The sequence below is a fragment of the Elephas maximus genome, chromosome 11, assembly GCF_024166365.1.
Source record: "Elephas maximus indicus isolate mEleMax1 chromosome 11, mEleMax1 primary haplotype, whole genome shotgun sequence".
Classification (NCBI taxonomy): Eukaryota; Metazoa; Chordata; class Mammalia; order Proboscidea; family Elephantidae; genus Elephas; species Elephas maximus.
Window position 1 is genome coordinate 67,016,984 of NC_064829.1, and position 12,095 is coordinate 67,029,078.

Consider the following 12,095-nt stretch of genomic DNA (forward strand, 5'->3'; position numbering starts at 1 on the left):
TAAACCCAGTTTTCCTCCTACTTTAGGTTTCTTCATTAGGCCATTTTACAAAATGATGCTGGGAAAGCAGATAACACTGAACGACATGGAATCTGTGGTAAGTATTAGATCCTCACACTGAACGTCATGTGCTCCAGTATCTTTGGAAAGATGCTGAGACCATGTTTGTAGTCTCTGTGATTTTTATGGGTGTTGCCATTCAGTACTATGCAACAGGGAACATTTGCTTTGAGAAGGTGATTATCACCCTAATTTTTGTAATAAGCAAGTCATTGTTCACATTTTGTAGAATCATGGTATTTCAGGCAGGTACACCCAATCACAATTACTGCTGCTTACGCAAGAATCTGACTTGTTTGAACAAATTAAATCCAGGAGACATCGTTGTAGCCAGTGTGTCCATCCAAAACAGCTAATATTGGATGATTAGAGATTCATCCGCTTCCTCTCTGTTTTCTGACCTCATAAACATGGCAGGAATGAGAGGCCAGGACAGCAGCCAGAGAGAAAAATAATTACACAGGCATCCTAGACTCTGACGAGTGAGTGACCACAACAGTGTAAGAAGAAAACTAGTTAGGAAGTGAATGCTGTGAGAAGTTCCCTGAAAACGTGATTTTGAGTTTTCATGTTGCCATTATTCATTCTACCTAGACCGATGTTTTTGAAGTAAAAGAATTTTCTATAAAGACAGAAATTGAAGCTTCTTTTCATAATGTACTTTTTGCTTGTTTTTCTTTTAATTCACTTGCGCCCCCATATCTGTGTCCTGGCAATCACACAGGGCCATTGGGAAGCGTCTTTGCCATTTGGGGGATTTGCAGAAAGCCTCCGAGGACTCTCAGCCATGCCTTGATATCAGCTGTCTGTCTTCCATACTTGGGCATATGAGCTCTTTCCTGGGCACTTACTGGCACCGCTCCCTGGGTTTCTACCCATCATTGTTGTGGGAAAGGAGGGGAGGATGCTAGCCATGCTCTTGAATTCGCTCCGCTGATTTTCCAATCATGGGTGGATTTGTATACAAAGCCCGTAGTATCAGGCTCAAATTTCTATTCAGCTTTGACCTTTTATCTGTGCTGTATGCTTTTATCGCTGAGTAATGAGGAAGCTAAGAACATACAAATTTCTCTTACACTCTAATTTTATACCACATGTTGACAGTCTTTTAAATGCTGCATGCACTTTTTTTTTTTTTTTTTTTTTGCCTTTTCAGAGCCTGCCAGGTCCTCAGCAGTAGAGCCCTTGTCCCTGAGCAAAGATAGGAGATGAGGGCTTTCATGGGGCCTGCTCTGGGCTTCTGAAATAGGAGCAGCCTCCCTGTGTGCCTAAGTCCGTTTGCAGAGAGCAAGAGAGGCACAGGAAGGGGCGGAGCTTAAAACCACTGGTATTTAACTAGTTACAACATTCTCTTTCTTGCCTACTTCTTCTGATATTCTCACACTTAAAAGATGCAAAGTTTTTGTTTATTGTGATAAAAATATACATAACACAGTTTTTGCTGGTTCAGTTATTTTGACACGTATAAGTCAGTGACATTGATGACGGTCTTCATGTTGTACAGACATTATCACTATTCTTTTCTGAATTATACCACCACAATTAACATAAACTCAGTGCCTTCCAAACAGTAGCTCCCTCTTTGCCCCCTCCCGCCCCTGGTAACCACAAATACGCTTTGGTTCCTGTATATATTTGCCCGTTTCATATTAGTAAGATTATGTACTATTTGTCCTTTCGTAACTGACTTATTTCACTCAGCATCATGTTTTCAGGGTTGGATCATCCGTGCTGGGGCATGCATCAGGACTTCATTTCTTTTAAAACGGGAAATTTTTTATTCGCTCCCTATTAAGTTATGGAGATAAGTACAGTTATGTGGCAGCTCCTGAGTGGTTGGCTTCCTCTGCACTCTGAAGAATCCAGGATTCGGCTGCACACGCCTGTGACTCCCCAGACATTCCTGTTCCATCTCTACTTAAAATTAAAAGGCAAAGAGTGGGAAACATTACATTCGTGAATAATGTCAATTCTTTTTTTTTTTAATTGTGCCTTAAGTGAAAGTTTACAGCTCAAGTTAGTGTCTCATACAAAAAGTGATACACACATTGTTATGCGACCCTAGTTGCTCTGCCTACAACGTGACAGCACGCTCCCCATTCCACCCCAGATTTCCTGTGTCCATACAACCAGCTCCTGTCTCTTTCTATCTTCTCATCTTGCCTCCAGACAGAAGCTGCCCAAGTAGTGGCAATTTTTGAACGTTCTAAATGGAGTTGCATTAGAAGCACTTAATTATTTAAAGAAGTCAAATAAGTTTATATTTTAGGGGGAGAAAAAGCTTAATTTTAAACTTCTGTGTCGTTCCTATAGGATAGTGAATATTACAACTCTTTGAAGTGGATATTAGAAAATGACCCCACTGAGCTGGACCTCATGTTCTGTATAGATGAAGAAAACTTCGGACAGGTATGTGCGGGTAACCCTGAGACTGCTGCCTCGGTGTTCAGAGAGCGTTTTATTTTTCACAGGCTGTAGCAGGACTTTGCTGTACAATTGAAAACAGCTACCGGGAGTTGTAGATGTTAGTTATCATCTCATTGTATTTGGTACCTTACTGTTGTGCCCAGAAGCCGAGGCCCAATATATCCCTTTCTCTCCTCCAGCGCAAAGTTAGAGAAATTCCAAGAGGTCCTGTGGGCCGTGAATTAGCACCTACTTGGAAACCCTGGTGGTGTAGTGGTTAAGTGCTATGGCTGCTACCCAGAAGGTCAGCAGTTTGAATCCACCAGATGCTCCTTAGAAACCCTATGGGGCAGTTTTACTCTGTCCTATAGGGTCACTATGAGTCGAAGTCAACTCAGGCGGTGGGTTCTGTTTTTTTTTCTTTTTCTCGTTTTCTAATCTACAGCAAATCCAAGAGTCAATTTTCATTTGTGCCTTGGTTTTAGAATTTGGTTACTCTAAAAAAAATAGTGCAGTGGTTTCCGTGACCAAAAGTAGGGTGTATTTGGGGGGCCTTGGTTTTATTCTGCTTTATGGTTGTGTTGTCATGATGAAATGAGTGTTGTATGGGTCTTGGGCTCAGGCTCCTATACTGGTCCTTCTTGCTTTGCACCCACACTGCCATCAAGACTGGATTAATCATCAAGGTCAATTTCAAAGATAAAACTGCCTGCCTGAAATGTTCATCATTATCCTAAGGTTCTAAAGGATGTATTTGTCTTCTACATAAAACCTTTTATTCATTGCCCCACCCCCTACCTGCCCCCGCCCCCAAGTAATAATGATGTAATTGGGAGTATTCTCGAGGTATTATCTGATCCTGGTACCTTTCACAGAAGCCCAGAGTTACTTACCATCTCTCGTGGTCTTGAAATTAATTCAATCATAGGGCAGATTTTAAGGCTTGCCATATGGAAAATATAATAGACAGCTTCTCTGTTGCGTCAGAGATTACCAGAAGTGTATGTATTCCACTATCAGAAAGTGTGTCTACCGTCTGTATCGCTTCACGATGCTCTACTGAGTCTTATCAGTGATCTATGAGATCTTTGAGATCAGGCCCCTTGAGGTGTTCTCCCGTGTTTGGCACATCGTTAATTCCTACTCAGTGTTTATTAAGCAAATGAATGAATAGTGCTAGCCTAGTGTAGAAAATGAAGCCCTGGTGGCACAGTGGTTAAGAGCTCAGCTGCTAACCAAAAGTTCGGCAGTTTGAATCTACCAGCCACTCCTTAGAAACCCTCTGGGGCAATTCTTCTCTGTCCTATAGGGTCGCTACAAGTTGGAATCAAATTGATGGCAGCAGGTTTGGTTTTTGGTTTAGTGTAGAAAATGTTAATACTGTTATAAGGTAACAGAAGTCCTAAGTGTAAGTAATCAAAGTCATTTGAATTTCAATAACAAGTTTTTTTTTTTCAAGCCGGACTTATTAACTGCCAGTGTTCAAAGGATAACGCATCGCTAGTTATCCTGGAGGTGTGGCTTCCTTTCATTTTTAACATATGAAGGAAGGAATAGAAATAAAAATAAGGGAGACTTAAAAATCCATCTTATATGTCTTCTTTATCCGTTTAGAGAAAACCATAAGACTACCTTAAATAACACAGTTCAGAAAAGTACAGTAAAACCTGCAAAAACCGGAACCTGTGTAAGGCGGGAACCTGTCAGAGAAGGAAAACTCAAATATTTTCTACTAACTGCAGTAGAAAAATGGTGAGACTGCATCATGTCAAGGCAGAAAACTTGCAAGACCCAGAAAAACAAGGCAGTCCCTTCGAGTTCTGGCTCTCACAGGTTTTACTCTGCTAGCAATGCCAAAGTCAGAAACAGATGACCCAGAAAACCAGCCTTCATTACAGTTAACTATAACTATTCCCACCTAATAAATGAAAACCAAACAGGATGTTTGGTCTCGTCAGTCTACTTCTAATAAAGATCCTGATTATCATTATAGCTCATGCCAGTTATTCATGAAAACAACTCTCAAATCTCACTTAATGTTGTAGATTCTGCTGACTTTTGAACAGAATCAGACAGGGCAATGCAGTAACCACAACAGACCAGCGAGACGAGCAAGCTAATGATTACGTTACGTCACTGCCTTGTCTTTCCTGCCAAATCACTGCTTAGCCTTTTTAGAGAGCTATAAGCTGATTAGCAGGAAAATGATGTGTCTATTTTACATTCTGGTAAGAAACTTAGAGCAAATTAAGCAGCTTTGTATTGACCCCACCCCCCTTATCCAATCTATCACCGACCCGTTTATTTTACCTCCCAAATATTTGTCTCCATTTCTGTCCCTTTCTTCCACCACCAATGCCCGAGTCCAACACCATCTTCTCTCATAGTCCCTTACAGAGTCACCCTACACCCACCTTGCCTTCCTATAATGGCAGAGTGGTCTTTTCAGAATGTAAAAGTGGCCATATCATTGCTCTGCGGGAAACCTCCAGGGGTTTCCCACTGCCCTCAAGATAAAATCTCAAATCCTTAATGTGCCGCATGGAGCCCTGTACAGCCTGGCCGCACCTACTACTCCCTCAGACGAGGTTTGCAAGGCAAAGCTGCCCCTCCAAGTTCCTATCTGACCCCATTGGCCTCCTTAAACACCCAGGACCTTGCCCGTGCTGGTTCCTGCTATAGCAGTCATACTCCATCCACTCTCAGCTTAGGTGTCTCTCCCCCAAGAAAGCCTACCCTGACCCCAGACCACGTGTTTCCAGACTCAAGAGAGTATCTTTTGTCTCCCTCGTGGTACAGACCCTGCGTGACTCAGCATTTATGCATATGATGATATGTTTAGCATCTCTCTCTCCCTCCAGACTCAGGCTCCCCGAGAGCAGCACTGGGTGATGACAGGAGTCCCTGGTGGCACAAACAGTTAAGCGTTTGACTACTAACAGAAAAGTTGGTGGTTCAAACCCACCCAGAGACAGGCAGGCCTGGCCATCTACTTCCTGAAGGTCACAGCCTTGAAAACCCTATGGAAAAATAAAGTAAAATAAACCCCTATGGAGCACAGCTCTACTCTGCATGCATGGAGTTGCCACGAGTCGAAGTCGACTCAGTGGCCCTGGCGTGTATGTGTGTGTGCACTCTCACTACCTGGCCTAGTGCTGGTCCATGGTAAGCACTAAAACGGAGTTGTTGACCTAAAACTACAGATATTAACAACATGCCTATGCTAGCCTCTCACTCCTCTCAGCCCTCTGCCAACCTGTGGACTGTGCATTGCAGTTTATTCTAACCCAAGAGGAAGCCCATGATTCCCTGTGTAAAAAGCTAAAAAAATATTTCTTTCAGAGGAAGTTCTACTTTGTCTTATAGGGTCGCTATGAGTCGGAATCGACTCAAAGGCACTGGGTTTGACTGGGTTCAGAGGAAGAAAGCAAGTGTGGTTACCAGGGATGAACTATATGTCAGCCCTGCTTGCTGGATTTTGTGAACTCTTTTTTTTTTTTTTCATTCCACAATTAGAAATGTCAGACCACGAGGTTTGGTAATAGCTGTCACTTCCTATGTGATGAAACAGCAGTTGCCGTTATTTTGTGATTTGTTTTCTTGCTGGTTGGTCAGAATCTGGAGCTGCTGGTTTCTGGGCCTCCTGTGAATTTGTTTCAGCAGGAGTAAGAATATGTCATACACACGTACACTTATACACACCCTACCGCCCAGGAGAAGGAGCCCTTTTACAGCTATAAGCCAGCGGTGGAGTCATCTCCGACTCACATCAACCCTGTGTGTGTCAGAATTGTGCTCCATAGAGTTCAATGGCTGGTTCTTCGGAAGGAGATTGCCAGGCCTTTCTTTTGAGGTGCCTTTCGGTGGACCCAAACTGCCAAGCTTTTGACTAGCAGCTGAACCAGTTAACCAGTTGCACCACCAAGGCCTCTATTATGGCTGCAATAAGTAGAAACTCTTGATTGCAAGTTCAGTGAAGCAATATCTAAGCTGATGGTTTTGATAAACATCCAAGAACTTGTACAAGAGGGACAGGAAGAAAGCGGAGAGGGTCACATAGGAAAATGTCTCTGGAACCAGGTATGTGTTAGGTTAGTGTCTGCATTCTTATTGAGGTGATATCACCCCCAAAGGGATGACAGTTGGTTCTTGGGAGGCAAAAAAAATCTTAAAGACATTACAAAGGGCTATAGCACATACTACAGCTGTACTGTGGATCTGTTTGTTAAAATTCCATGGAGGGGGTAATTAGGAAGAAATACCCATAAAGGCTCCTTAAACCAAAACCAAACCAATTGCAGTTGAGTCAATTCCAACTCACAGTGACCCTAAAGGACAGAGTAGAACTGCTTCATAGGGTTTCCAAGGAGCACCTGATGGATTCGAACTGTCGACCTTTTGATTAGCAGCCGAACTCTTAACTACCACACCACCAGGGTTTCCATAGGGACCAATAATAATAATTTTTAAAAAGATTGAGAAACACTGGGTTGGGGGAAGAGATTGAGTGGAGAGACAGAGGCTGGAAATAGGAGGGAGAAAGAGAGAGGGGTGAAGGGCAGAGTAAGGTCCTGGCAGCGTTGCTGCTTTTTTGAAAGAAATTCCACGCATCTTTTTTTAGGCCTATAAAATTTAATTTTCAGAAATAAATAAAATACATTAGAATTTGGGTCTCTGTAGTCTTGACGAATGTACCCTCTTTTTCTTCTGTTAAACATAATTAATTTCTTGAGAAATGAATAGCAGATGAAAAAAGTGTTGCTCTTCTCCATTGTTGCTAATATAAAGAATAATTAAAGCTTATAAATAACCATAAAATAATTTGCCTTTAATGATAGCATCTTTAAATATATTGCATCTTAATTTAAAAGCCTCATTAAGCATTCTCTTGTACAGAGAGCCCATTTGCTGGAAGAGATTTCTGAATAAATTTTGCTTATCTCCCGTTCATGCCAAGATGTTATTACTTGATAATAATAAGCAAAATAACTTCATGGTGGTGATTGTTGTTTTATCTTTGTAATTATAGACATACCAAGTGGATCTGAAGCCCAATGGGTCAGAAATAATGGTGACAAATGAAAACAAAAGGGAATATATTGAGTAAGTATACAGATATTTGCAGCCTTTTAATAAACTGGGCAGCATATTTGGTTGACATTGTTTGCCAAACTGTTCGTGCATGTTATGGCCATGAGTTTATTGGTGAGTCTTCAACAACACAAGTTCCTTCTTGGCTTGGGCTCATGGGAAGTTGACTTGATGGGAAGTTTTACTTGTATCGAAGGAACCCTGATGTGCAGTGGTTGAGCACTTGGCTGCTAACCGAAAAGTCAATAATTTGAACCCACCAGCCGCTCCATGGGTAAAAGATGTGGTAGTCTGCTTCTGTAAAGATTACAGCCTTGGAAACCCTATGGGGCAGTTCTACTCTGTCCTATAGAGTCTCTATGAGTCAGAACTGACTCAGTGGCAGTGGGTTTTACTTTTACCTGTGAGGTAAAATTAGAAACTACCAAAGGTGAAATATTTTGTCTCTTTCCTGACTTTTTCATAAAGAAAATAGCTCATGGACTGTTTCTAATATTTGTAATTGTCTGAACTCAGTCTCCGCCCCAGTTGGCGTAACAAAAGGTTGAGTTTTTTTTAAAGAAATATTAAGTATTAAATATTAAGTGTTAAGTAATCCTGGGACATTTATACTATTCAGAAAGTTGTCTTCTGTGGAGCATATTACTTTTTCTTTTTGGGGGGTGTGTGTGTGTGTGTGTATATATATATATATGCTTCAAGCACACAATTCGTGCATTATCCCAAAGACTACCAGGTTGCCCGCATTGCTCTCACTTTGCTGGTGTAGACCAGGTCAGGTACAGGGACAAAGGAATATAGCAGTGTTTGCTTCCTGAGTCCTGCCTTCATTTCGTGGGTTACAGCGGTGGCCTGAGCTCCTTGTTTGTGCTCAGCGCTCGGTCTCAATATTTCTTCTCATTTGAAATTGTAAGAGAACTGGAATTTGGAGAATTGGCCAAAGGTCTTACCATCTTTTAGTGTGACCTGCAAGGAAAGAAGACCTGCTGCCCTTCTGAATTGAGAAGAAACGGAGAATATTGGAATCTCTCCTTAGAGACCATGGCAGAGTGTGACTATTACATAGTAGAATTTTCCTCCACCATCAAGTTAAAGAGCTTGTTCTGCTTAGTAAAAAACTAAAAGTAAAATGCTACGGTTCTGATCTGTTACCTTGAAGTGGCATGCTTGCTCTGAACTTGGAAAATCTCACAAGACGACACCCTTTCGTTTCATTAGGAAAGTAGACACCGTTGTCTTCATTAGGAAAATACAGATCTTGGATAGGTTCAAAAACAACAGTCCACCCCAGAGCCACTGGGATCTAAAGTCCAAGGAATCTGATACATGAGATACATGTCATGCGTCATTCTTTGCAGCAAATTCTTGTAGGTTTCAAATTTGGCGGGGGCTAGGGCCGGGCAGAATTCCAGCTAGCTTCACTGAACAAATTATGATTGAAATCGCCAACTGTTCCCTGACACCTGTATTCCCTGGTGCAAGGAGAATATGTGGCTGCTGATGACAGCGCAGCACAGTAAAACCTGATAGGACTGAGCAGTGGCTGTGGAGCCAGACTGGTCCTTGAGGGCCGTTGCCATGGTGCCCCCTAGGAGGTAACGGCCCTTTATGACAAGGTCCTTGTGCTGTTTCACAATGGCAGCTACAGTGGATTAGCCTTCCAATAAATTCTGTTCAGCACTAAACACAGTCACAGGGAAAACCATTTCAGTGAGTATCAGTTACTTAAAAGAATCTTACGTTAATCATCCAAATGTTGGTATTAAGATATTAGTGTGAATTGTTTTGCTGATAAAGCTGAAAATCAGTACATTGAATACGAGAATAAAATATATGACAAAATATGTTGTACTTGGTACTCTCATTAAAAACATACACATCTTTACACATTATACACACCACACACATACATATTCATACCCCGTGATTTCTTCTCTTTTCTCCACATAGTCACATTTATAAAGCAGCTTTGTTAAGCAAAAGATCTGGAAAAAAACAAAGCCATCAAGCATTATTCTTTTGAAGTCCTCAGTGAGATTTTAGCTTTTTCACATGTGTTCCAGTTAGTATTGAAAGGATTAATGAATAACAGTGTGTTCCCCAGCATTAGACCTTTGTTTTCACTGTGCCATTATGGGGTTTCTTTCCTCTCTCTGCCTGATGAGACGCAATCGAGGTCGTGGAGGAATAAATGAGCGCTGGTCACGATAAAATGGAGGTGGTTAAATACTGTTCCATTCTCTCTGCAGCCTCGTCATCCAGTGGAGGTTCGTGAACAGGGTCCAGAAGCAAATGAATGCCTTCTTGGAGGTAAGCTGTGCTGGCCGGGCGCCCTGCTGGTGTCTTAGGCAGAGGTTGAGTGGCGTTGTTTCTCTCTCACTTGGTAGAGTTTGTCTTGCACCTGAAGACGGGCGGGAGTGAGGCCACGGCAGGGAACATCAGGAATGCTCAGCTGAGCTTACCCCACGACCAGCTGCCAGGACAAGAGTCTTTTGTTCCCCAGACTCCACCTTTTCTGTTGTTGTCATTGTTAGTGTTGTCTTGCTTTGCTTCTCTTACCTTTTAATTTGCCTGAACTGTTTTTATAAAAGACTTTTTGCAGACTTAATCCAGAAGGCCAGGTTCCCCTACAGAGGCTAGGACTGCTGTCCTGAATTGTCAGGCAATTTTTTTTTTTTTTTTATCCACAGGAGGCCAGGAGACACAGCTCTGCGTTTTGCTGAGGTGACAGGTTCTGAGAACTTTATAGACGCAGAGCTGAACAGTATAAACAGCGGTTTCCGATTAAGCCATTCCTTCCCTGTAGCAATGCCGTCCCTTTCCAACATTGTCTTATCCCTTTGCTTTCTACATGGCTGTCTTAATAATTCCTCACAGACATCTTCCCTTTGCAAGTACATGTAGAATACATTTCCTTAAGCCGGGTTTTTATTTTATACCAAGCCACCTTGTGCCAGCTTTCGTCCTGTCTGAAGGGTGATGCAGGCACTTCCCATATTTAAATATGGTAAAACCTGTGCAAGCTAGAACCTGTGTAAGGAGGAAACTTGTCAGAGAAGGAAAACTCAAATATTTTCTGCTAATAGAGAGCGGTAGAAAGGTGGTAAGACTGCACCCTGTCAAAGGTGGAAAACTTGTGAAATCTGGAAAAACAAGGCAGACTCTTCAAGTTCCGGCTCTCACAGGTTTCACCGTATTTCATGTCAAAGGGGCTCCCAGGCCACATATAAGAGACCCCCAGCAGAGGCTTCTTTTTTTAAAAAAAGTCTTACTTTGGCCAAAAGTAAAGTTCCTTTTTAAATCTTCCTATTGGGTATTAAGGAGTTCCCGGGTGGTGCAAATGGTTAAGTGCTCAACTACTAACCAAAAAAGTTTGTGGTTCCAACCCACCCAGAGGCATCTTGGGAGACAGGCCTGGTAATGTACTTCCAAATGGTCACGGCCAAGAAAACCCTATGGAGCACAGTTCTCTGCACACATGGGGCCACCGTGAGTCAGCGTTGACTCAGTAACCTGGAAAAAAGCAGCTACAAGCCCACATCTTTAATTTCCACTGCAGGGACGCAAAGCTTCAGCTTGGTGCCACTCACGGAAGCTCACCCCTAGCTCCATTCCCTGCACGTGACGAATAAAGCCCTACCCAGGCCACACGCTCAGAAACTTCAGGGGCTCGGTGACATAGAATATGATGAGGTAAACATACTTGAGAACGGCAGGTGTCATAAGCTTGTTTGGACAAGAAACCCCAGGAAGCAGATGCCTGAGCCCCACCCTAGGTGATCCACACTTTCGGACACCCGGCTTCCATAGGCTGTAAGTCCCAGAGGTGTTCAGAGTTTCTCCAAGGTCACTCCTAGCTAGTGCCAAACAGAAACAAGAGCTCGGTTTTCCACACTCCCAGTCTCTCTCTCAGATAATGGTGCTCCTTCTGCATTTTGTCTCTGTCCCTTCAATGTGTTCTTTTTGAAAATGTTCTGTTACACATCTGTGGCCTGGGCGTCTTAGGACATACTGACTCACACAATGTGTTATACGTGGCTTTTGGAACCCACCTGGCAGCAGCCCACATTTTCATAAGGCTTCAAAATTTACTCAAGTACCTGAGCCTTCTGAATTGTACTATTTTTCAACATGCAGTTATTGCAATTGCAACAGTTTGATACCGTCGCTGATACATGAATCATCAATTTTTTTTAATTGTATTTTTCCTAGCTAACAAAAAAATATTTGTTTTTCCTTTAAGATTTGTCTCTTTCAAGGAAAAAGGTATTTAAGGTGATTTTTTTTTTTCTTTTTTCACTTGCAGGGATTCACAGAGCTGCTTCCTATTGATTTGATTAAAATTTTTGATGAAAATGAATTGGAGGTTTGTATTGTGAACATTGTTTTATGTCTAGAAGATAAATATTTCTAATTATTTTACAGCTAAAAGCCAACTAGTTTTTAATATTTTCTGATGCATGTTGTCTTAGGGAATAAGTTGAGATGAAACCTCTTACATGTCTCTTGTCTATGGGGCTCTTTTGTTTGCTGATTTG

The 12,095-nt window shown here is 42.1% G+C and overlaps 1 protein-coding gene across 12 annotated transcripts in view; it reads left to right on the plus strand.

Moving 5' to 3' along the window:
* The window catches only part of NEDD4L (NEDD4 like E3 ubiquitin protein ligase), a 377,526-nt gene that overhangs the window by 353,607 nt on the left and 11,824 nt on the right, over window positions 1-12,095 (plus strand). For all 12 annotated transcript variants that reach the window (XM_049901832.1, XM_049901830.1, XM_049901833.1 and 9 more), the window contains 5 exons: window positions 27-97; window positions 2,374-2,469; window positions 7,496-7,569; window positions 9,807-9,867; window positions 11,864-11,923. In XM_049901832.1, the coding sequence (XP_049757789.1) occupies window positions 27-97; window positions 2,374-2,469; window positions 7,496-7,569; window positions 9,807-9,867; window positions 11,864-11,923 (362 nt within the window). The remainder of the gene's footprint in view (window positions 1-26; window positions 98-2,373; window positions 2,470-7,495; window positions 7,570-9,806; window positions 9,868-11,863; window positions 11,924-12,095) is intronic.